Here is a 25928-nt window from a genome sequence, read left to right on the forward strand (position 1 = left end):
GCCTTTCGCGAAAACCAATTAGGCCTACTTATTCCATGCTGTCTCACACAGTTATACAATAAGCAAAAACAGGAGGTAATTAATCCAGCGCTGTAGCCTACTCACAAGACAGCTCCGGCGTCTCAGAAGGACAGTTGGATTAATAATAAAGAAATTCTGTTTATCGCTTTACAAAGACCTGAAATAGACATGCAGGGGAATACAGAGCATGGTAAACACTGGTGTAGGCTACTTTCAGGGATTAAGCAGCACTGAACAAACTTAAGTGTTCTTAGTGGATATAGCCTACTGTAGATCTACTCTTCCGTTCAAAAGTTTAGCATCCTTTTGAGAGTGCATATATTTATATATAAAAGAATGTACGCCTAATTTATTCCTGTGATGCAAAGCTAAATTTTCAGCAGCCATTACTCTAGTCCTCAGCGTCGTATGATTATTTAGAATGGCTGATTTGGTATTATTATTAATGTTGAAAACAGTTGTGCTGCTTAAACTTTTTACGGAAAACAGATTTTTTCTGATTTCTTTATTTCAAATATTTTTGTAACATCATAAATATTTTTACAGCCATATTTGATCAATCTCAAAAGTCCTTGCTGAATAAAATCTACCAATATCTAAAATTTAAATTAATTTATTTAAACAAAAAATCTAAGCATCTAAGGGATGAATAAAAAAAAAATCTAAGGGATGGGATAGGACCCATGATAATACCATGGTGTGCTTTTAAGTACCATGTAAACACTATGATACAGGAATCATGGTAGCATATAAATCACAATAGTCTTATGTTGTTTTGGAAATTATACTATAGTGGAATCACATTTATTTGGACAAGTAGTGTGTGAATACCACAGTATTTATTTTTGGTGTACCGCAATATTTTAATCATTCAGTACCATAGTACCCTATATATCAAAATACCATAGTATTACCATGTTTGCAAAACAGGTAACAACTCACATACCCCCTTGACAGTACCACGACAACAAAAGACAGACTGAGAAACGCTGCCGAGCATTTATGTTTTTACAGCATGTAAAAGAGCAGAAACATTAATCTTAAAAATCTCACATGCAGACATGAACTTTTGATAGCATTTCACGAGAGGCAGACGCAGTGACAGAAGTGTTTTATCACCATGGTAACGCCAGCCCCCAGTGTTTTCAGTCACAATGGCAGTGTCAACCTGGGTCCCTCAGGGAACTTGTCATAGGCAATCTCACACTGGCTTTGACATGTCGTGACACCGCTTGACCAGATTAAAAAGATTATACGCCGTCTCCCTGGTTTTCCTCTGAAGGTCAGCTCTGTTTAGTGTTACAGCCCTGAGTGAGCAAACATGGCAACCAGCCTTAAATCAACAGACCTGCGCCTGGCAAACTGTCACGACTCACAACAGACCGGACTGAATGTCACCTCCGTCCTGCAGACTGAGAAGTATTGTGTGTGAAGTTGGTCATGACATTTATAATTATGCTTTAAGTCGAGTTGACTTGATGCATAAGTGGTTGCGTATTTGCAACACCTGCTCTGGAACAAAGAGTCATTATATGGGAAGTGATCACAATAATGCATTTATTTGAAGTTATTTGTACAATTTGTAATGCCAGGTGCATTTTACATAAATAAAACTTGGATGACATTCAAAACGGGCACGCTAGGTGTCACGCTCATAGCCTGATTCGCTTTTCCTCTTCTTATTTTTTTGAGGTCCTTCCTCTGATTTCTCACAGCTGTCCGTTGACAAATGTGATGCCTGTGAACTTGGAAAAGTCTGACCGGAAGCAAGTACTTGTCGAACGGTCACGTTTACCCGAGATGTCTGCAAGTACCAGGAGCAAACATCCCAATCCTCTTCTGACAGGCTTTGGATGGTTTCATCATCCTGTGCCTCCGTCTCTAGTCTCTGGCCCAGGCAGGGTGGCAGCATGTTTCCAGCAGGGGCGGGGACGATGCAGGGTACTGCGTGATACAGTAGGCGGCTGGGTCCTGACATCACCATTATGTCACCGCTGTTCATGAACATGGCTGTGGGCCGGTCTTCCCTCTTAGTCCCGCCCAACAGGAAAACAGCAGTCTGCCCAAAACTAACATCAAAGGACAAAAGGGTACTTAAGCTGTATGGAAAAGATGCTACATGCACTTTAGTTTTTAAGTAATATTAGTCATTGACAACCTCTGAATCTCCAATCACCAATGCTGCCTTCCAGTTACGTCAGAAAGATTTTATTAACACACAAACATTTTTTTTTTTTTTTATATATTTCAAAATGTAATTCATTCCTGTGATGGCACTTTCAAAGGAACAGCATTTATTTTGCCGCTTTTGATCAAAATAATGCATCCTTTCTGAATAAAACTATTAATTATAAAAAAATTTATATATATATTACAAAAAAAATCTTTGACTGCAAACATTTGAATGGTGCCGTAATGCAAATTTTTTTCCTCTTCAGAATGATGTACTAGTTCTAAGCTTTCTTTCTTTATTTAAAGCACAAAGCATTAAATTGCCCAGCACATCCTTGTTAATTAATCCCTTGACTTCCACACTCATAAGTAATATAAGTCAGTATATGGAGCTAAAATTTGAGCAATATACATTCCTCACCTGAAAGACAACAAAGGTCGGGTATGGTCGAGCTCTGATTCGTCAACATGGATTCCAAGCGAGGAATCAGATCGGTAGTAGTTGAGAATGCCCGCCTCTGCATTAAAGCCAGCAAAGCCACAGGCTGCTGCCACTTTGTGAGAAAGCGAGTGAAGTTCCTTGGGGAAGGGAGTGTAGTGGTCTGGAGAGTAAGTCTGTAGAACAAAAGTATGGCAGAATAGTATGCCTCATTATAGTACAATGGAGTAAATACCTCGCATTAAAGGAGTAGGCCTTTTATTATAGGAAGTCATTTAGCGGTCGCTTTTATTCAAAGTGACTTACAGTACAGGTAAACTAGGGTTAAATTCCTTGCTCAAGGGTACAATAGCTAATCTAGATCAATAAAACAGTAGGCCATACCACCCTGATGTATGGAATCTTATTTCCACAACGGAATAAAAAAATAAATAAAAAAAGGTAACTCTTTTTTGACAATAAACTCACAATAGTATGAAGAAATGTCATAATTGTGAGATATAAACTTGCAATTGTGAAATAAAAAGTCACATTTACCTTTTTCTTTTATTCCACTGTATAAATAAGTTGATGTCCTTTTATCATGAAATATAAAAAATGTATGTTTTGTCATTGTGGCAAAATGCAAATATGACTAACATCATGATTGACATAACTGTTAAAAGAGCTTTTGCAGCGTTCTTTCGCCTCTGTGGCTTTCGCAGTGGGTCATTGTCAGCGATTATGCGTGAAAGTGTAATCAATGGACAATCATATGAACACAGCTTCTCCAAAGAGCTGAATTAGCGGCTTACGCGTCTGATCCGAGCGGGGTGAATGCCTCAGCCTTCAGTTCTACTTAAAGGGAGAAGGAAAGCATGTCTGATTAAAATTCACTGATTGCCGTCAGACGTTCGGCGGTGTCAAACTAACATCAGAGCTAATGAATCCGGTGTGCACCTCCTGACTGATTTAATAGGACAGAAGACTAAACCCTTTTATGTAATTAGCATATAAACGAGACAGGCAGACATCAGGCCTGTACAATTAGAGATGAAATGTCCTGAAAGCAGCAAATAATGCTAATAAGATCCAGGACAATGTTTTCTCCCCCTCTTTCTCTGTCCATGAAAAACAATAGGCTTCATTGTAAAATACTTATTTTTGAAAAAAAAAAAAAAACACATGCATTTAAAATAAATAAATAAATATACTACAGTATAACTGGTAAGTGGTAATGTTTAAACTAACTGTAAAACATACATACTGTTCACAACCCTTCAAAAGAAAGTTTTTAATGTTTTATGCTGACCAAGGCTATTTTTATTTGATAAAAATACTGTAATATTGTGAAATTTTTACAATTTGAAATAACGTTTTTCTTTTCCCTATTTTTATATATTTAAAATGCTATTTATTCCTGTGATGGCAAAGCTGAATTTTCAGCAGTATTCAATGTCATGATCCATCAGAAATCATTCTAAAATACTAATTGTGGAAATTGTAATACATTTTTACAGGATTCTTTTACAGGGTTTTTTAAAGTCATTGTTACACGGTTGCACTTATTGATAAAATTACATTATACAAATCTAATTAAATTAAATTTAGCATTAGATGCACAGCTAAAGCATGTAAAAAGCACTTTAAGAGAGTGAATGTTGTACCTTGGAGTTCCAATCATAGTGGTAACCTAGTGTTACCCAGCGCAGTTTTTCTAGCAGAGTTTTGGGCTCTCTTTTCCCACAGCCTTTCCTCCTGCAATAATACACAGACTCATTCAGATAAGGAACAGTGTGAGATGAATCAGGTGCAGTGCAGGAGCACAAACCATTTACACAAATGTTTTGTGATAAAGAGGGTCTAATCCTCAAATCTACCATCTAGGTCCCAGTAAAATTACCACAGACCTAGCCACAAGGAAAGCATATACGGGGATGGAAAAGGCTCAGTAGAGGATGAAGATATTCAAAACACACATACAGTGGTGTGAAAAAGTGTTGGTCCCCTTCCTGATTTTTTTTTTTTTTGCATGTTTGTCACACTATAATGTTTCAGATCATCAAACAAATTTAAATATTAATCAAAGATAACACAAGTAAACACAACATGCAGTTTTTAAATGAAGGGTTTTTCCAAAAATGGCCTGCATGGCAGAGATCCAAGACGAAAACCGCTGCTGAGCAAAAAGAACATAAAGGCTCGTCTCAGTTTTGCCAGAAAACATCTCGATGATCCCCAAGACTTTTGGGAAAATACTCTGTGGACTGATGAGACAAAAGTTTAACTTTTTGGAAGGTGTGTGTCCCATTACATCTGGCGTAAAAGTAACACAGCATTTCAGAAAAAGAACATCATACCAACAGTAAAATATGGTGGTGGTAGTGTGATGGTCTGGGGGTGTTTTGCTGCTTCAGGACCTGGAAGACTTGCTGTGATAAATGGAACCATGAACTCAGCTGTCTACCAAAAAATCCTGAAGGACAATGTCCGGCCATCTGTTCGTGACCTCAAACTGAAGAGAACTTGGGTTCTGCAGCAGGACAATGATCCAAAACACACCAGCAAATCCACCTCTGAATGGCTGAAGAAAAACAAAATGAAGACTTTGGAGTGGCCTAGTCAAAGTCCTGACCTGAATCCTATTGAGATGTTGTGGCGTGACCTTAAAAAGGCGGTTCATGCTCGAAAACCCTCCAATGTGGCTGAATTACAACAATTGTGCCAAGATGAGTAGGCCAAAATTCCTCCACAGCGCTGTAACAGACTCATTGTAAGTTATCGTAAATGCTTGATTGCAGTTGTTGCTGCTAAGGGTGGCCCAACCAGTTATTAGGTTTAGGGGGCAAGCGCTTTTTCACACAGGGCCATGTGGGTTTGGATTTTCAGGGGTAGACAATAAGGGAAATTTGCCACTGGCCCTCCGGGCCAGTGTCTTTTGAAGTTCACTGGCCCAGGTCAACGCGTCGGGTATTGATCCCAATAATCACGAAAAAGAACAGTTTGCTTGAACAACATGAATAACATTAATTTTTTTTAAGGTAGGTTTAGTGCAAAGTGCAGCAAAACTGTGCAAAAACATGAAACAAGTGCAAATAAACCTATTGCATAGGATTCATTCTCCGTAGTCACACAGCAATTCATTATATTATGTTCATACCATAGGTTTCATGCACGTTAACTTTTCTCTAACTTACTTGTCTGCATATGTGGGCATTGATCTGCAGAGCTCACAGTAAACCTCTTTTTTTCTTGATCGTAGCCCAGCTAGGGGTGGGCGATATGGGAAAAATATCATATCACGATTTTTTTTTAGAAATTTCACGATTTTATCACGATTCTTTGTCATGTTGGTTTTACAAGCTGTCTGAGCATTACAGCCAAACTAGAAAGACAAAGCCTTTCAAGGTAACAAAAAACAAAAAAAAGACACGGCAGATATTTAGGTCAAAGTGGGCGAAGATAAAAATCTTTGTCATCATTCTATCTTTCTTATTAAAAAATAAGATTAAGATTAAGATACACATTACAAATACACATAATATACAAATAAAACAAACTTCTTCATTTTCAGGTACAATAGGTGTATTTAGCAGAGCATTCAATGAAATTGAATGAACAAATATAAAAATAAAACTCTACATAGACTGATTCCTAAAGCAACTGTATTAAAGTTTTTCAGTCAAGAATAGAGTGATTTTTCTCTTTGTGTTTTGTTGTTTTGTTAACGTTAAATGAATAGTTCCCCCACAAATTAATATTCTGTCATCTGTCTGTCAATTCTGTCATAATGTTTTATTTTTATACCATCATTTACTCAAAAGTTGTTTTAAACCTGAATGAGTTTCTTTCTTCTGCTGAACATAAATGCTATTTTGAAGAAGGTGGAAAACCAATCAGTTGCTGGTCCTCAGTGACTTCCATAGGATTTTTCTTTCATATCAAAGTCAATGTGGACCAGCAACTGTTTGGTTACCCTCATTCTTCAAAATATCTTCTTTTGGGTTCAGCACAAGAAATTAATAGAGGTTTGGGACAACATGTGAGTGAGTAAATGATGACAGAAATTAAATTTTAGGGTGAACTATCCCTTTAATGACAGTCGGCAGCATGTTTAGTGTCCTGTCCCTTTAAGAGCTGCACGCATCTAATATACAGGCACGCATCCGTTTCTCTCTTAACTATTTACTTTCATTTTAGAGATAACCAACTCAGTCTGTATGTAAACCTTGTGTGTTTTGACAGTATTAGCGCAGAAGATAAGTTAGTTGAGTAATCAGGCGCTGTTAGACAGGCTTTTTAGCGCGCGTGCTTCAGGTGTATGAGCGCACGTCAGACCAGCGCGCGAATTAAACATTTAACCAGCAAGGCTTGTGTGCAAATAATGTACTTTTGCGATCGCGAATAAGTGCAGTGTCCCGTCAGAGTAACTCTACTGCTGTATGTCGTGTTGTACAGTATATAGAGACCGCGGCGCCAGAACTGTATTTGATATAATGTGTGCTGTAGCACGATACTACCATATTTCTTCAAAAGCAGATCGTGGAGACATTTTTATCGTCCACCCCTAAGCCCAGCCAATTCCAGCGGTCTCGCCACTGGGGCTGAAACTTTCTCTGCCTTTTCTTTTCGTATTCCCTTTCGCTTTCCCTCAATTCCTCTGGTGATTTTCTCTTCCTTGCCTTCTCTTTTTTACCCGGCGTTTGGCCGGGTGATGGGGGTTTCAGAAACATGTAGCCTAGCTTAATAGTAGCTATAGGTAGGTGCTGAGCAGCAGTGTGCAGTTTGCGCGCGTAACCGCGGGAGCGAGCATAAACCCGCTGCATCTGTAACTGTCGGGATCACGTAACCTGCTAGCGGTGGTTACCGAGACGATTTAACAGAAATCAAAACACAGAACCACAGGTAATTAATGTGAAATTAGACTTTTTTTTTAATCGAGGCATTATTTTTACTGGCCCCACCGGGCTAGTGGTTGGAGCGATCTGGTGGCCCTGACGGTTTTAAAAGGTTTTAAAAGTACGTCCGGGCCACCGGGCCAATTATATTGTCGACCCCAGATTTTGCTTTCCCTTCATAATAAAAAAAACTTATCTTTGATTAATATTTAAATTTGTTTGATGATCTGAAACATTAAAGTGTGACAAACATCCAAAAAAACAGGAAGGGGGCCAACACTTTTTCACACCACTGTATATAACATCTGTTTTATTCAAAAAAAAAAAAAGTCTAAATGCTCAGAAATAATAGCCTATACAATAAAATTATATTCTAAGTTGCCAATGCAAGGCAGGAACTTACCGAATAACTTCTATACTTTTTTCCCAGATGTTTTCAGTCTCCACAGATGACATATGCATATCCAGGTTACACACGTTGGGTTTCTGTGGATAGATCTTCAGACACTGCTTTACCCAGTACTGCTGAGAACCCGGCAGGAATGGGTTGGATATAAAGATAAACCCTACATTCAAACAGTGACAATATAATTAATTTAACCTCATCAAAAGTAGTGCTCTCAAATGATTAATCGCGATTATTCCCATCCATACATAATATCTGTGTGTATACTGTGTATATTTATTATGTATATATAACTACAAATGCATGCATGTATATATTTAAGAAAAATGTTGTTTAAATATAAAATATGTTTATATAAATTATAAACTATAAGAATATGAATAAGTGTATAAACATGTAAATATTTTCAAAATATATACTGTATGTGTTTGTATTTTTATATACATAATAAATATACACAGTACACATACATATAACAGTAAACATTTTTTTTTTTTTTTATTTTGGATGTGATTAATCGTTTGACAGCACTAAAAGTAAAAAGGAAGACAAGGAAGATTCCCATAGCAACATGTCAATAATCACATAGATTATCAATTAAACCCATGCAATTCTGTACATTCTGGAGAACATACAGATTGTTAATTATTCTAAACTGCCACCGGCCTATATAAGCCATACCTGGATATCCATGAAGACCAAATGCCCTCCAGTCTTTTACTGGCCGAAGACCAGCTTTGGAAACATCCTCCTCACTTATAGGAGTGGAGTTCAGTTCACAGGCAAAAACCTAGCAAAGCAGACAATTTTAATGACTAAAAGTCAAAAACTGAATTTGTGCCAAGTTCTGTAAGCATCTAATATTACATTTGATGCCAGAATTAGCCAATAAACATAGTTCATAGCCAAATTAGTTAGTAAATCTAAGTCATAAAATAATCTAACAACGGGTTAATAATAACAATAATATACAGTTAAGTAAAGACGTTGTAAAACACGATATATCACGATATGATAACCATTGCACATAGTCAGATTAGTTAATGAATACAGCTAATCAAATGTTCTAATAGCTGATTAATATCAATAATAATACTATACACAGTTTAGGAAAGACTAAAGTTAACGAATACGGAAATATTCTTCAGAACTAAATGTCTCACCTTGTCATTACAAGGTTTGGAGAAATTAACAACCTCACTTAAGTCTGGAGGAGGATTTCTCCTCTTGTAAAGCTTGAACAATTTTCTAAAAGCATCTTCTCCATGCTCCACTATGGAGGCTGCCATCTTTGCCGTCATCTCGTGACCCTTCTACATCTGACGTCAACGAAACAATTCTTCGATTTTATTTAGATATATTTATTATATTAAGTAAAAAATAAATTACGAGAATAAAATGTATCGTAATACACGGTTTGAAGTTTGTAAATTGTATAGATTGATGGAATAAATGTTTATACCTCTGGTCACGTGGTCGGGGTCACCGTCAGCGCAAGGACGAAACATGGCGGCGACAGCAGCAGGCAAGAAGGTGTTTGAAGTATTTGTGTCAAAATTACCATGGACCGTAGCAACGAGTGAGTAAAGGGTGTACTTTAACCAATGATTTTACATCAGAATAAATTAATACTAAGCATGTACGCAAATTAAATGTCATTATTCTTATCCTTAACGAAGCATCTTTGATAGTATGGAATATAATGTTTTGCATGTACAACAAATAATTGTCTAATGTATGTTATTGCACGGTTTCAGGGGAAATTAAAGAATATTTTGGGCAGTTTGGCCAGGTGAAGAAGTGTCTACTGCCATTTGTAAGTATAAGGTCTTAGAATGCACTAAGATCTAATGTTTCATCTTGTTAAAAGGCTGTAGTGCTGAGATGATTTCTCTCTTGTTTAACAGGATAAAGATACAGGTTTTCATAGGGGTTTTTGCTGGATAGGGTTCGCTACAGAGGAAGGACTGCAGAATGCATTACAAAAGGATCCTCACATCATTGAAGGAGCAAAGGTGAGTGTCCAGGGAACTAGAGAAAGTAGCCATAGATGTCTCTGGTAAATGTTTTAGTTTGAACATCTGGATCAAAAATATTATTTTCTATTTTTCTTTTCATGCAGCTCCAGGTGCAAAAAAACAGAAAGCCGTTTTCTGGAAGAAAATCAAACAAAGAAGCAGTAGACATCTGAAGAAGACCTCCGAAATGATCTGATTTCAAGTGTCAAATGTCTTCAGTAATACAGAATTGTATTTACTGTGAATGTCTCTTCACTGGGCATATTTGTTTTTCAGAAGCCAAACTATGAGTGTTGATTGTCATTGTATTGTCTGGTGGGTTTTTTCTTGTAAAACATTGATTGAAATGTGAGTCAAATAAAAAATAATAATTGCAAAGTCATTTGCTGTGTTGGCTTTTCTTTGTCAGTCTACAAATTTTTGTGTGTCTTTCAGCATTTTGCCTTTTACAAAAAAATTTTTTTTCTTCCTGGAACAGTTTTGTTGTAATGGGGGAAAGTCTCTTCATATCCTGAATGCAATCAATATAAAATTATCTAAATTAAAATTTTACATTTTTTATTTACATTTTTATGCATTTAGCAGACGCTTTTATCCAAAGCGACTTACATTACATTCAAGTTACAGTTTTTACATTTTATCAGCTCTTGTAAATATATATATATATATATATGTATATCAATATTTTGTGGAGGGCTCAAGACTGTGAAATGTTCGTCCAATCACTGCATTCGGTCCGAATGCAATGATAGGATGTCTTACCTGCCTGTCAAAGTATATATCATCCGCACAGCCAATGGCGACAGTGTGGGGCGTGGCTGATGTAAAGGGACGACTCAGAGGGTGTTTGCTTGCTGGTTTGGAAAAAGAAATGAAAATTTCTGTGCAAGTGCAAGGAAAATTCGAAGGGGTATGTGACCCACCAAATTTATTTATTTATTTATTTAGCAGACGTTTTTATCCAAAGCGACTTACAAATGAGGACATAAGAAGCAATCATTTGGGGTCGGCATTTGCAAAGGTTGTTTGCAAACGTTAATTTTTGAAAACGTTAATCTCCAGCTTTAATTCCTTATTACTTTTACATGTAATAGATGAGTGATAACTCATCTATTACATGCGTTTTATGTAAAGCTTAGGTTATGCAAATGCATGAAACATTTAATCAGTGTTGATCATTTATTTAGAGGTTAATCAAGGCTGCATCTAGGATGACTTTGCTAATGTTCCAGTCACATTATCTGTCCGAGCTCATGTCATGTTAAATCTCGTCACGCTCCATCACTATCCTGTCCTCTTCACCTGAAAGAAAAAGCATAGGCCTGTGTAATGTGTTTTAAGTTTTAAAATATATCTGTTGCCTGAGGTTCTCTGTAAGAAGGATGTGGTTGAATTTATTTTGTGTTATATTGCAGCGAACGTCTGCTCAGTTATATAACTTGTATGGTAATAATTAAAAATGGGATATGGTCTTTTATTTTTTAGTACTTACATCCACTTATCATAATTTAATGGTGTGATGCTTATCTAAAAATGTTAAAATTATATTTCAATCACGAGAATGTATTTGTGTAGGAAAATAAATCATAGCTGTGCTGGTTCCTCGCATGCTTGAAAATAGATTAATTGCTTAAAATATTTAATTTTTAAATGGCATAGGTATTTTTCCACTATTGACTGAATATAGTTGTAAACTACAATGACCATGATGCATTGCGCGCCACGCACGTTGCGTTGTCAACAGAGACGCCAGAGTTGAAAGGTCACAGAGCGACACCGGTTAATGGATGACAGCGTGAGTCAATGAAGGTAAATCAGCTGTTTCGTGATTCTCTGAAAATACACCATTAACCACAGTTATTAACTCAGACATCATGCAATAAAACGGTGTTCTATTCTCTCTGTGTGTTACGCAAGCGCTTATTTGTGATCAGCTGACCGCGTCTTTCACTACACTGACTGATGTTATGAATGAAACTGCTTCGATTTTCTTTGTTTCAATGTGTAGTGGTGGTGTTTCATTTAACTCGTTCATAAATTTGGTAAATATCGTAATATTTCTTCAGTTGTGTAATGCGGTTCATTTATTAGTTTTCATAACATCTCACATGGTCAAAACCAATGACGCCACAACCTTGGGGCCACGCCCCCAATCATTTATTAGCAGCAAATTAACCAACATTTTCTTAGTGATTACTGTGTATTATTTACTATGTATGATTTTTGAAAATATTAGTATATAATTAATGATTTAATTGTTATTTGCTAGCATTATGTATGGGTATACACAAATATGAGAAATGAAATAATTAGTTATCAAAGTCTAACCTTGAGTGTAATGTGTTTTTTAATCTTAGCTGATGTTCTGAATATACAGTACTTACTGCTCCGTGATAATGTTGATGGATCTCTGTGTTTTTGCAGCTCCTCACATGGCTGTTCGACTACTGAAGGTATCATCTGTAGCCACTGCAGTGTTCGCTTCATCAGGACTCTACCTGTACAGCAAAAATGTGGACTTCGGTGATCTCAGCATCATCAGATTTGGGAGAGCAGCCGCAACAGTAAATATGATTATTATTATTATTTTTTTATTTAATACTTTGAATTCATTTAAAGTTTTAAAATACATTTTTTAATAATAAATATTACTTTATATTATATTAATATTCATTTAATATTAAATATTTTTAATACTCATGCTTGAATTACAGTAAGTAAATTACTTAAAACAAATATGTGAAATAAAATGCAAATACAGCATATTTTAAATGCATTGTCCTGTCCAGTGTGCAGATATTTATTCACCGTTTTCTTATTTTTCTTTGAAATGTACCATGGTAAAACCATTGTATCTTTTGCAGTACTTTGATGTACCACCATGTTAATTCCATACATGGTAATCATTTAGTACCATAGTACTGAAATCATATTTAAATAAGATTTTACCATCTAAGAGTATTTAACTGTTGAGATTTTCACAGTGTGTTTGAGTGATAACTTGAATTGATGAAGCAGAGTTATAACTTTTGTTCCCCACTGTCCTTTTTTCATCGTTTATTACTTTTAATTCAGTATTATTTTAATACTTTTGAATAATTCTTAAATAAATACTACTTAAAAACTACTGTGTTTGAGTCACTGTAATTAAATTACACTGTATTTGCATTTTTTCTGAGGATTTTAAATGTATTGTTCTGTCTCTGTTGTGCAGATTTTTATTCACAGTTTTCTTCTTTGTTTCTGAAATGAATATTTTCAGACGGCTGTCATCAGTTATGACTACCTCACCACTCTCAGAGATGTACAGTATGGGACAGAAGAGTACTGGGCTGTCAAATCAAAGGTAAAACGTTTTGTCTCAGTGGTGATAGGTTATATCTGCTGTGTGGACATTTTTCTGTATTATTTAATTTATTTTGGGCTTTTGCACTTATTTTAGAGGAAAGTGGAGTGTAGCCAGAAAAGTAAGGGTCCCTGGGCTCTGACATGGACATTTTTCTTAAAAATGCTAATTTCAAGAAAATAATATTGTGGTCCTGGAAAATAAATTTTATAGAGATCAATGAGCACTTTTGCCATAGATTGCACTAAATATGTGCTGCTTTTATGAACCGCATAGTTTGCTACCAAGAGATCCAGAAAAGGCCTGAACAGTCATAAATGGCTAGTATATATATGGATTTGTAATGACATAAGCAGTGTGCATTTCAGCAATATGTATTGTGATATTCCACTAACCCATAAGAATTATTGTTGCAGGCTCCATGATTTTTTGTCATAACCTTGCACATACACATACATTTTTGCTTCTACATTTTATGTGTTTATGTAATCTTAAATTACATGTACTTTAATAAGAAATTGTATTTTATTAAATGTCATCCAAGCCAACACATTACTCAAAGTAATATGATGGCATGTAAGTCAATAATCAACAAGCAATCTCATTATTGATGCATTGATCGGGCTTTCAAAACACACCATTAAATTAAAACACCCTAAACATTCTGCTTTGCTTATTGTAGGATCATAGCTGCAAATGCCAGGCAATAATTCTTGTGCCATTTCCACCCCTGTGTATAAAGGCCATTTGAATAGCTCCGTCAGGTACAGTTAAACAGCTGGAGCAGGGAAAGGTTGCAGTCTCTCACCTGTGTGTGCTAGTCTGAGCGCTGAAGGCAGCCGCTGGAGGGAAGCGCTCAACCCTGAAGAGCAGGGTCCGAGCCAGATGCACTCTTTGCCAGGCCCGGGTGTGGAGGATAGGGTGCCGTTCTCCTTCCCCCCTCGGGGCCTGCAGTCAAGCCTGGCTACACACGCTGATTAGAATTAATGCAGGCCCCTGATTTAATATAGAGGAGAGATTTGGCTTCTAATTATTCTCTCACTAGGCGATTCAGTTCAGTGGGCTTAGGTTGTTTCGGATCATTCATTCTTAGATTTTTCCCAGTTACTGTTTTTCTGCATTCTGGACATTTGTACAAATTAACAGGTTTAAAAGTCTTTTAAATAGCGAACACCTAAACATCTTTGTTTTTTGGGAAGTGTTTAATATACTGTGATATTACTATGTTTTTTGGACATGATAACTATGGTAATACCATGTTGTTCTGCACATTTACCATAGCACAGTATTAATAAAACCATTGTATATTTTGCAGTACCTTGGTGTACCATGACAAAAACGTAGTAATTAAATATTGAAATCATTTAGTACCATAGTGTTTATTTCAATTAATTAATCTAACGGTTACACTTTATTGTAAGGTGTCGTTATTACTGATATGAAATTGTTCAAACTTTGTTTGGGCATTTTTTAAACTTTACTTTTTAATAAGTTATACCATGACTTGTTATCTGTATTAATAAATACCTATATTTCAATGCATAACCTCATAATCATGTTGCAGGTAATTGAATCATCAGTGTCTCAGTGTTTAGTGGATCAAGGTTCATGTTCATAATATACTAATTCAAATTATAGGGAACTAGAGAGTTGAATGAGATGTACTCATAGTTTGATATCGCCGCATTTGCGTGTTCTCATGTTTCAGCTCTAAAATTTGTGAGGGAGGAGGGTTTTTGGGAGGCAGCGGATGTTTTGCAGAAGGATGAGCATGTCTCATTGCTCCATGAGAACAGTGCAAGGGATCATGGGGGAGCTCCCAGGTGTTGCAGTTCTGTAATGGCCACAGCGTGTGACTCATGTAATGAGGGGCGTTCCACGCAGTTAACCATGCCTCTGCTCTCTGCAGACCAGACCACCTGCTCTTTGTGCCTACCAAGTGCTTTACATCTCAGCCATTAAATCACTATTCACTTTTATGTGTCGTAATGATTGCTGAGATTCTAGACAGTTTTACTTTTTCAGAATCAGAATCAGAATCAGAATGAGCTTTACTGGCCAAGTATGTTTACACATACAAGGAATTTGTTGTAGTGACAGAAGCTCCACAGTGCAACAGAAAGACAGCAACAGGACAGGACACAGATAATAAAATAATAATATCCAAATAGGCAATGTACGAAGCAGCAAAAACACAATATATAATATAGACAACCATGTATGTACAGGTCAAGTATGTGCAAATTAGAAATGAGAAAATAAAAATAAAATAAGTGTCTGTGGTGAATGGATAATGTATTATAGTTGTGTGTTCCACGTTTATTGTTGAGTGTTCACGAGATAGATTGCCTTAGGGAAGATATTCTTCCTGTGTCTGGTCGTTCTGGTGCTCAGAGCTCTGTAGCGTCGACCAGACGGTAACAGTTTAAAGAGGGAGTGTGCTGGATGTGAGGGGTCCAGAGTGGTTTTACCAGCCCTTTTGCTCACTCTGGATAAGTACAGCTCTTGGAGAGTGGGGAGGGTTGTACCAATGATTCGCTCAGCAGTACGGACTACCCTCCGTAGTCTTCTGAGGTCAGATTTGGTAACTTAGGTCAGATTAACCAGACAGTTATTGAAGTGGATTCAATGATGGCGGAGTAGAACTGTTTCAGCAGCTCCTGTGGCAGGTTGAACTTCCTCAGCTGGCGAAGAAAGTACAGCCTCTGCTGGGCCTTTCTGACAATGGAGTCTATGTGAATATCCCACTTCAGGTCCTGGGAGATGGTGGTGCCCAGGAATCTGAATGACTCCACTGCAGTCACAGTGCTGTTCATGATGGTGAGTGGGGGGAGAGCAGGGGGGTTTCTCCTGAAGTCCATGATCATCTCCACAGTTTTGAGCGTGTTAAGCTCCAGGTTGTTAAGACTGCACCAGACAACCAGCTCCTTAACCTCCTGTCTGTAAGCAGACTCGTCACCGGCCTGGATGAGGCCGATCAGTGTGGTGTTGTCTGCAAACTTCAGGAGCTTGACAGAGGGGTCTTTAGAAGTGCAGTCGCTGGTGTAGAGGGAGAAGAGCAGTGGGGAGAGTACGCAGCCCTGAGGAGCTCCAGTGCTGATGGTACGAGTGCTGGATGTGAACTTAACAAGCTTTACTAACTGCTGTCTGTCTGTCAGGAAGCTGTTGATCCATTGACAGACAGAGGTGGGGACGGAGAGCTGGGTTAGTTTATTCTGAAGGGTTTCCGTGATGATGGTGTTAAAAGCGGAGCTGAAGTCCACAAACATGATCCTCACATAAGTCCCTGGTCTGTCCAGATGCTTCAGGATGAAGTGCAGTCCCATGTTGACTGCATCATCCACAGACCTGTTTGCACTGTAGGCAAACTGCAGGGGGTCCAGTAAGGGACCAGTGATGTCCTTCAGATAAGCCAAAACCAGTCTTTCAAATGATTTCATGACCACAGACGTTGGAGCCACAGGTCTGTAGTCATTAAGTTCAGTAATTTTGGGTTTCTTTGGGACGGGGATGATGGTGGAGCGTTTGAAGCATGAGGGGACTTCACACAGCTCCAGTGATCTGTTGAAGATTGTGTGAAGATGAGGGCCAGCTGGTCAGCACAGATTTTTAGGCAGGCTGGTGACACACCGTCTGGGCCAGGTGCTTTCCTTCTTTTGTTCTTCCTGAAGACCTGGCACACATCTTCTTTGCTGATTTGAATTGTAGGTGTGGGGGAGAGGAGGGTTGCTGGATGTTTTAATGGTTGTGTGGAGAGGTGTTCAGGGCGGGTGTGGGGTAATCGTTCAAAACGACAATAAAACTTGTTCAAGTAGTCTGCCAGTTGTTGATTCTCCAGAGTGCTGGGGGATGGTGTCTTGTAACTGGTGATATCTTTCATACCTTTCCACACTGAAGCAGGATCACTGGAAGATCATTTTTTTCCTGCCACTCTGATCTCCTTTTCCAGTGTGTATTTGGCCTGTTTGTACAAGACTTTATCCCCCTTTCTGTAAGAATCATCTTTGGCCTGACGGAGCTGTCTGAGTTTAGCAATGAACCATGGTTTGTCATTGTTGCAGATTGGATGAGTACTGTTAGGAATGCACATATCCTCACAGAAACTGATATAAGATGTTACAGTCCCTGTGAGCTCATCCAGATCGATGGCAGCGGCTTCAAAAACAGACCAATCAGTGAGAGAGAAACAGGCTTGTAAATCCCGCTCTGTTTCATTAGTCTATCTTTTAACAGATCTTAATACAGGCTTTGCAGATTTAAGTTTCTGCCTGTAGGTCGGAATAAGACGAATCAAACAGTGATCAGAGAGTCCTAAAGCTGCTCGTGGAACCGAGTGATATGTGTCCTTTATTGTTGTGTAACAGTGATCCAATATATTACTGTCTCTGGTGGGACATGTCATGTGCTGTCTGTATTTTGGCAGTTCGCGGGAGAAATTTGCTTTATTAAAGTCCCCGAGAATGATTAAAACAGAGTCCGGGTGTTGTTGCTCACTCTCTGTGATCATATCAGCGAGTTTCTGTAAAGCTGTGCTTGCGGTGGAATGTAGACACTCACGAGAATGAACGATGAGAACTCCCGCGGCGAATAGAATGGCTTGCAGTTAATGAAGAGCGTTTCTAGATCTGAACAGCACATCTTCTTTAACACAGTTACATCTGTACACCACGACATCTTAGTCCATTTTGTACGTTTTATTAACAATCAACGTGAATGTAACAGTTTAAAAGTTTTAATTAATAGTTGTATTCAGTAAGGATGCATTAAATTTATCATCACAACTGTTTTCAGCATTGATAATCATAAGAAATGCTTCTTTAGCTCCAAATCAGCTTATTAGAACAACTTCTGAAGGATCATGTGACACTGAAGACTGTTGAAAATTCAACTTTGCCATCAAAGGAATTACATTTTAAGATATATTAAAATAGAAAAGTTATTTAAGATGTTAATAATATTTCACAATATTACTGTAATTCTCATCAAATAAATGCAAAAAAAGACTTCTTTCAAAAATATAAAAAAAATTATACACACCCCAAACTTTTGAAGTGTAGTGTATTTTAAAGTGAAACAATTTACAAATATTTTGTCCATTGGCAGTAGATTGTGAAAAATTGTTTTATTTGATGGGTTGAAAAATAAGGCTTGGTGACATCAGCCAAAAGTCATTTCAGAGGTTGTTACATTTTGAATAATTTAGATTCTATGTCATTTTGAACAGCTCATTAAATAGAATAGGTCATTTAACCCATTCAGTTGAACAGATCATTATCAAGTACATTCAGATATGATCAGTCTGGTATAGAATGTTAAATTAGGGCCGGCAATTGATTTTACTGTCTCTGAAGATAATTAAAAACGTTTTATCGTGACAGATGAGTAAAGCATTGACAAAAAGTTACTTAAAAATTTTATATTTAGTTTGATTTATTTCCATATCATTGAATTTAAGCCTATATGCGGACAGTCTGCAGCAATTAGTTTGGTGTGTTAAAATGCACTTTGAGTCCATGAGCTATTGTCTTCTACACTAAATATTCCAATTCTTGAAACACTGTTTGGCTTATCCAGTCTAAGACCTATAGATCTGACAGTCCCCTGCTTCTTCTGTCATATAATCTTTGCTGTTAGATATTGCATGATAGATTCACATGCATTTCTCCTGTTTCTCCCACTGCGCTGACACATAATTAGCAGTCAAAGGTGGCAAAATGGACTACTTAGAAAGTATTCCTGGGGAGCGAGAAATCACTGGGTCCAGAGTTGGTGTTTCTTAGATGCTTTTGGCCCTTTTAACCCACAGCTGATGTTTCCTGATAATGTATTCTATGAATAGTAAGGAAAAACACTTTTTCCTGCAATGTCAGTGTGGCTCCATTGAAAGGAGCCCAGCAGTGAGAGCCAGATTACATCTGTTATCTGCTTTTGGAAAGACCACCGGAGAACATTGGTGACACCCAAACTCCCGCCTGCAGTGCCGTGCCTGATTTGTTTCACCTTATAAATAATTTTTAGTTGCAGATGCCATTTACATTTTCTTTCTTTTTGAAGTAGAGTAACCATTTGAAGGGTTGGTACATGTACGTTGTTCATTAAAACTTAATTTAAAAACAAATTAAAATGGCATTTGATAATTTGTTTCAGCTAACAAATGTTTTTAATGATATACATTAATTCAGTCAATAAATGTTATGTATAAATCCATGCTGACAAGCAGAAGGACATTTCTCTGCATTATTTCATAATTTTATAGGTCTCAGACAATTCCGCATTGCATTCGATTTCTTAATTTAAGTATTTAATTAAACATTTAATATTATTTATAGTGAATATAATTTATTATATTTCTAATTGTTATTTTTATTAAGTATAGTAACTAACTCAGTTATGAATTAAATTAGATTTTTTTCATTATTATTAATATTTATTTACACTTTGCAGTTGTAGTTTAAAATGACTACTAGCAGCAGTTATAGTACCTAAACCACAAAAATGAAGGTGAATCTGGAAACTAGAGCCACCTCCCTCCCCTCCTAGTCTCTCAAAAACTATCATGTAGAAACTGCAGGATATCGTAGCGAGACAAGCTGCTCTCCGGCCTGCTTTGATTACGGCACATGGACGCCTGCAGTTTTAGACGACAACACCGGTGGCACGCAGAGCTCTAGCGATGCTGAATAATGCATGTACTCAGAGTTGGAGGGCAGGTGTACCAGGCGCTGCCGCTGTCAGACGGGCATCGGAGCACAAACGGATGTAATCTGTTTTCCCTAGCGCTGAGAGGCTCTGCTGTAAAATGCACTTTTTCTACCCACTGCTCAGAAGATAGTCTAGCTGTATGATCTCCTACCCTGTGTGGGGTCTTCGTTGAGGAGAGGATATGTGTCCCATCGTGACTGACCGATTACCCTCCGAACAGTCTGAGGAGATGATGTGAATCATTGTGTGAATATCACAGATATAAAGTGTTGAAATGTGTCAGAATCTGCTCTGTAAATGAGTGGTTCTGAACTGGTGGGTCAAGACCCATTTTGGGGTAAAACTATGCTAAAATCTATTATTAAAATGCAATTAAATGCATAATTGCACATGATAGCTAAATATATAGACATGACCTTGTTATCAGTGTTTAATTTTTAAGTTGATTTGCTGTTTAGGGCAATATGAACAGAAAGCTACAGTACAAAAATCTGCAAAGCTGCATTGTTGAATTTTTCTTTCCTATATTTTCAAACTACATTTGGGGTCAACTAACATCAGTTAAATTAGTGAATTTAATTATTTCTGGATTAATTATTTAAGGATGACTAAGCATCATCCTCTATTCCCCAGGGAGTTTGTCTGAGCAATAGTATGAAGTTACTGTTTGTTTACAGATACATTTTCTGTTGTTGTTGGTATTTTGTTTGCGTATGTGCGTTTTTGACTTGTACGTTTGTTTATGTGTATAAGTGTGATGGTTTGCAGAGGTCTCAAAGTCCTTGACCAGCCCTCACGGAGCATTTGCACAGCAGATTAGACTTCAGCGAGGGCTTATTCCACACGACTTCCCCCAGAGAAGGCGAAACGTCCTCCTCCTGACCCTCCTGCTGAAGCGAAGCGCTACCTGGGTCTTAGACTGATTACAGGGTTAGAGCAGCTATAGCTCACGGAAGCAGAAAGGACATCAGTGGAGATTTTCTCTCATTGTCATCTTTTTATCTTTGCTAAAGACTACATTGATGAGGTAACTGCGATTTTTAGTTCTCAAACCCGATCTCCAGCTGGCCCCGGGGGTCCAGTTACTCACAAAAAGCAGGATTTTGAGGGTCTGCTTTGGGTCGGGCTCTGTGATCTTTCCTTAAACATTAAAAAAAACCTGAGAAGTGGCACCCTGTTGATGTAGCTGAGACTTCCTGACTCTGGCGAGCAGCAAGAAAGAGGATTGACAGTAATCTGATTGTGGGAAAAATGGAATTTGGATTGAGTTTGCCTTGGCTCATTCTTCTAAGGGAAAAGACTCACATGTTGATGTGAGAGGCAGTCTTTTCCCACTTCCCTTCTTTTCACTTTCACTCTAGAACCGTTCCCTTCCTCCTTGTCTAAATGATTAATCTGTTCCTCGCACTGGTTGTTGTTCCAAGTAAGTCAGCATCTTGGCTTGTACTATTGGAGAGAAAAACAAGCCTGGAGTGTTCGTTGGCAGAGACCTTAACAAAATCAAAAACAGCCACTCTAACAGATTGCAGCCGAGGTGCTATAATAATAATGTTTTTCTTCTCCTGAAGGAATGAACTGTTTATGGAGAGTCCATAAATGTGCACCTCTATAACGGAACAGTTTTATGCGGCATATGTGTTAAGATTCGCAACCCTATTGATGTGGCCACCTGTTATGCCACGTTCTAACCCACAAGTCTCTCTGCTCCACCACCAGCCAAGACTATCATGTTCATTGCGATGATGTAATAGATCACAGGCATGTAAGAAAGCACCTATCATATGGGGGCCGGTAATGAAATGCTGGCTGTATCACCGGATGATTAATGTGCAGGTGCTCACTGAAGGTCATCTCAGATTTTCGCCTTCGGATTATCATTAGCTCGGGCGTGCTCTTAGACGTCTAATTCATCATCGTTTTTTAGTTGCACCGATACTGTATTTTCATCGCAGCCAGGAAGATGGGCTGCTATGGACATGCAAATGAGCCAGGGTTGAAGTTAGCATAAAATTGATTTTGTGAACACTATTGGTCTTGATTTTCTCTATGATTCAGCTTGAAATTGCGACGTGCAGTTCCATCGACTTGATTAGTTGTCATTAAAGGTCAGTTGAGGATGGGAAGACCCCTTTCCACGCTTGATGCATTAAAGTAATAAATCGGCGGCATCTTCCGTTTGTCGAAAACATTTACATCAGAGGATGGTAGTAACAAGAGGTTTTGGGCAGTTACTTTCTAAAACTGTTTATAATTATCCTACGAAGTGCAACAGTTGCCATTTATCATCTCCAGATCTGAACTAATGAAAGGACTTTTGGGAAATAGAGATAAAATGAAGGATGCAGACGTGGATTGCACACATGGAGGAACAATGCTGTGCTCATCAGTTCATAGGTTTGCTGCAGCCGGGAAAACTGAACATATGGATGAGCCATATATTCATTTCCCTAGCTCTGAGAGAAAACCCCAGGTTGCTATCGCCTTTTAGGAACTTAATTTCTGCCCTTATGAAAGTTAGAAGGACTAGTAACTTTGGAAACTGCTGACTGGAATAAATGTACTGTATATGCAATTTTTAATACTATATTATCACCTTGCTTGTGTTTGCTTTAACCTTGAAAATGAAAGATGAAATTGAAGAGATATAATGTGGAGTCCTAGCCTAGAAATTTTGCTTTTCCATGCTCCTTGAGCTGTGGTTCCCATGCAGGAGTTTTAGTTTGAATCTGACCGGCAATGTGTTCCAATCCTGCATCTTTTCTCTCTCTGGGTTCATCATCACTTCTTGTCCTCTAGCTTTATTAACAGTATGTTCTAGAAGTAAATATCCCATCCATTTTCTTCGTAGAGAAATTCGTTTTTAACAATTTGTAAAAAGTTTCCAAATTTTGCAAAAAACTTTTATGTCTGTTATGACATTGTAAAAATTCATGTTTTTTTATTATTTTATATGAATAATAATTTACTAAGTGAAGTTTTATATTTTAATTTAGGTTTTAATGTTTTAATAGTAAATATAAAATGAGAAAAATGTGTGTGCGTGTATATATATATATATATATATATATATATGTATGTATGTGTGTGTATATGTATATACAGTATAAATATATATACGTATGTATGTGTGTGTGTGTGTGTATATATATATATAAATATATATACGTATGTATGTGTGTGTGTGTGTGTATATATATATATATATACATATACATATACATATATATATATATATATATATATATATATATATATATATATATATATATATATATGTATATATATATTTATTAGGGGTGTGCAGCGGAGCCATTATTTGTATCTGTGACAATCTCAAAATTATTTGTATCTGTATTCGGATGGATCCGGAAGTGGGCGTGGCTTAAACTGGAAGTCCGTCAAATTACGTGAAAATACCATTTTAAATGCAGATCTGTTCGATTCATAGTTTTCATTTAACAAATATGCCTTGTATAACTAAAGAAATTATTATTTTTATTATAATTATAACTTTGTATTGCATCATTTTTATAATCAAAAAAGAAAAATAACTTTATTCTCCTTGTTTTCCAGTGAAACTGTATACAAATTTGTCAAGACAAGTATCCACAATCTTAAATAAGAGCACTAGTAGAAAAAAAAGAAATGGAAAGAAAGTGTTCAGTACTCATAGCAGAATGACAATAAAGCTCGCTTGAACTTGAAGTAACTTGGAGATCATGTATTGCTGGAGTCTGTGATCATTTACGAGGATTTTATCAACAGAGCACAACAAATCATTTGGACCCTCCAAAAGCCTTGATCAAACCTCGCTTTTCTTCGTCTTGTATAATTAAATGTAATGCCATTCACAAAAAAAGGCTAATGTAATGCGTTTTTACAGTTGGATTTCGAAAAGGTTTGAAGTTAGGCCCGTTTTTAGGATATTTTTGCGAGTTGATATAACTCCAGACAAAGCTCTGATTTCTGAGAGACGCGCATAGACCCCAACATGGCTATTGATTTGCGCCCATTTTATTCATATAGGCTAGTTTGCACTCATTCACTTTACACATCCAGGCCCATAGCCAGCTATGAGGTCCAGACCTCCGTAAATGTTTCATGTTCAAAAATAAAATTTTAAAACATGAAAAATTATTTAAAATCATGTCGCTGAATAAATTCATGTGGCTGACTCGCAGCAGCTGAGTGAACGAGCTTGGCGCAAATGCCGTCTCCACTCCGCTCCACCATTGTTGCCAGATCTAGTTATTAGCGTCGCTGGACTTGTTTTAATACTAAATGTAACAATGTTAGGCTAAAATCAAAGCCACGTCGTTTGAAATGTAAATTAGACTGTGAATTACAAGTTTCCGTTTCCTTTAAAGCAAGATATATTTGGCGTACAGAGTGTGTTTTCCTGAAGCTTAAAACCTATAAGCTAATAAAAAGCACTTAGCTCTGCACATATATGCATGTGCACTAGCATACCTCATGTTTGCCAGAGATAATTGTTCTGCTAACTCTGCTGACTGAGATAGAACAGGACACGGCAGACAGGAAAACATAAAGGCTAATGCGATGCTTATATGGCACGATTATGCAATCCTAAACACTTTCCCAGTCTGAGGGACTGCTGCTAAGGGAATTGAGTCTCCTTAGCTATTAGCATATCATTAAAAGGAATGTGAGCAGCTGATTTGGAAATTAAATGTAGCTTACTTAGCCCTAATGAATAATGCATATCAGATCGTCATGGACATGCTGACAAGTGCAGGCGTTATAGGAGGAGACATGGGAGGGGTTGCAATGTCAGAGAGGACAGACTAAAGGAACTGAATGAAAGGCTTGGTTAACTATTCGATTCCGCTTTTACGACCACATCTTTAGCCTGCTGAAATAGAAGAGAAGCCAGTCATTTCAAAAGCTTTATGACTTGGAACGTTGATTTTAGGAGCGTAACAGTTGGAGGATGGTGTTGCAGAGTGGTTTAAGATCCTGAATAGCAACTAAAAGGTTGCTGGTTTGAACCCTACATGTAACCACCACTAAAAAGGACCCTTTTACTTTCTGCCAAATTCTGTTTTATTTTCCCCCAAATTATGTATTTTCCAGTTTTAATGGTTGAATTAAAATTTAAATGATCAAAACATGGCTAATCAATGGAATTAATAACCTTACTAATTGAATCTTCTTCCTTTTTTTTAACACACTAACAGTGCCTTCTGAATAGTTTTTTCGCCCAGAAATTCTGTCATATTTAAATTTTCCAGATGCTGTGTTTGATGATTTACAAATCAAATCAAAAATGGTGGTTTCAAATTAATGCATAAAACTTTAAGTAATTAAACTTTTAAAAGTAATAATCTTCTAAAGTAATTAACCTTCTAAACTGTAATCAAATTAAATTTGAACTTATCTTAAAATGCTAGACAACAGAGGTTCACGGTTTAAGCTTGGATGAAAAATTGGTGGATTATTGTGTGAATGTTTAGATATTCTGTGGATTGTTTTACGATTTACAAATCAAATAAAAAAAAAACTGATGTTTTTCAAATCAATGCATAAAACTAAGTAATTAATCTTTTAAAAGTAACTAATTTTCTGAAATGTAATCGAATGAAATCTGAACAATTTCCTTTTTATTTTTTGACAAGCAAATTTCTGGAGGTTTATGGTTTAAGACATGGATCAAGTTTATATGGCATTATTTAATAAACGGTATTATTGTTATTATTTGCAAAATTACATTCTACTGTAAAATGCATTAAACATTTAATTCATAATTTCTTCAGGTTAAACCAAATGTTTAATTTGGCAGTTTTATTAAATACCTTTTTGTGTGTATATCTCACAATAGTGTTATGAAATGGTTAAATTATCATGAAGTGAACTCTTACATCTCTGGAGATGAAGTTCACATGGAGTGTCATAGTGAGAGGCAGATGCTGAAAACACCATAAGCGTC

The 25928-nt window shown here is 37.1% G+C and overlaps 3 protein-coding genes across 3 annotated transcripts in view; 2 read left to right on the forward strand and 1 right to left on the reverse strand.

Annotated features, from left to right (window-relative positions):
- Window positions 1-499: 499 nt before the first annotated feature.
- LOC306850009 (nucleic acid dioxygenase ALKBH1-like) lies at window positions 500-9242 on the reverse strand. Its single transcript, XM_079385416.1, has 6 exons — window positions 9079-9242; window positions 8597-8705; window positions 7913-8075; window positions 4279-4369; window positions 2615-2808; window positions 500-2090 (listed from the first exon to the last, which is right to left on the reverse strand). The coding sequence occupies exons 1-6, from the start codon at window positions 9214-9216 to the stop codon at window positions 1661-1663; spliced, it is 1125 nt and encodes a 374-aa protein (XP_079241542.1). The 5' UTR covers window positions 9217-9242; the 3' UTR covers window positions 500-1660.
- Window positions 9243-9404: 162 nt separating this feature from the next.
- Window positions 9405-10315, forward strand: LOC306850701 (SRA stem-loop-interacting RNA-binding protein, mitochondrial-like). The gene is made up of 4 exons (XM_079386512.1): window positions 9405-9494; window positions 9673-9731; window positions 9823-9930; window positions 10038-10315. Exons 1-4 carry the CDS (start codon window positions 9422-9424, stop codon window positions 10104-10106), a joined length of 309 nt encoding a protein of 102 aa, XP_079242638.1. The 5' UTR covers window positions 9405-9421; the 3' UTR covers window positions 10107-10315.
- A 1382-nt stretch (window positions 10316-11697) lies between these two features.
- The window catches only part of LOC306850308 (aarF domain-containing protein kinase 1-like), a 119291-nt gene continuing 105060 nt past the window's right edge, over window positions 11698-25928 (forward strand). Inside the window, exons 1-3 of the mRNA XM_079385874.1 lie at window positions 11698-11742; window positions 12358-12497; window positions 13196-13279. Coding sequence (XP_079242000.1) covers window positions 12366-12497; window positions 13196-13279 — 216 coding nt within the window. The 5' untranslated portion in view covers window positions 11698-11742; window positions 12358-12365. The remainder of the gene's footprint in view (window positions 11743-12357; window positions 12498-13195; window positions 13280-25928) is intronic.

This window comes from Barbus barbus, assembly GCF_936440315.1.
Source record: "Barbus barbus genome assembly, chromosome: 30".
Lineage (NCBI taxonomy): Eukaryota > Metazoa > Chordata > Actinopteri > Cypriniformes > Cyprinidae > Barbus > Barbus barbus.

Excerpts from the sequence above, each read along its gene's own strand:
- LOC306850701 (XM_079386512.1), top strand. The coding sequence starts at position 9,422 with ATGGCGGCGACAGCAGCAGGCAAGAAGGTGTTTGAAGTATTTGTGTCA. Across the intron at positions 9,732-9,822 it reads AGAAGTGTCTACTGCCATTT|GATAAAGATACAGGTTTTCA; the intron begins GTAAGTATAAGG and ends CTTGTTTAACAG. Across the intron at positions 9,931-10,037 it reads ACATCATTGAAGGAGCAAAG|CTCCAGGTGCAAAAAAACAG; the intron begins GTGAGTGTCCAG and ends CTTTTCATGCAG.
- LOC306850009 (XM_079385416.1), bottom strand. The coding sequence starts at position 9,216 with ATGACGGCAAAGATGGCAGCCTCCATAGTGGAGCATGGAGAAGATGCT. Across the intron at positions 8,706-9,078 it reads CCAAACCTTGTAATGACAAG|GTTTTTGCCTGTGAACTGAA; the intron begins GTGAGACATTTA and ends CTGCTTTGCTAG. Across the intron at positions 2,091-2,614 it reads CGACCTTTGTTGTCTTTCAG|TTTTGGGCAGACTGCTGTTT; the intron begins GTGAGGAATGTA and ends CTTTGATGTTAG.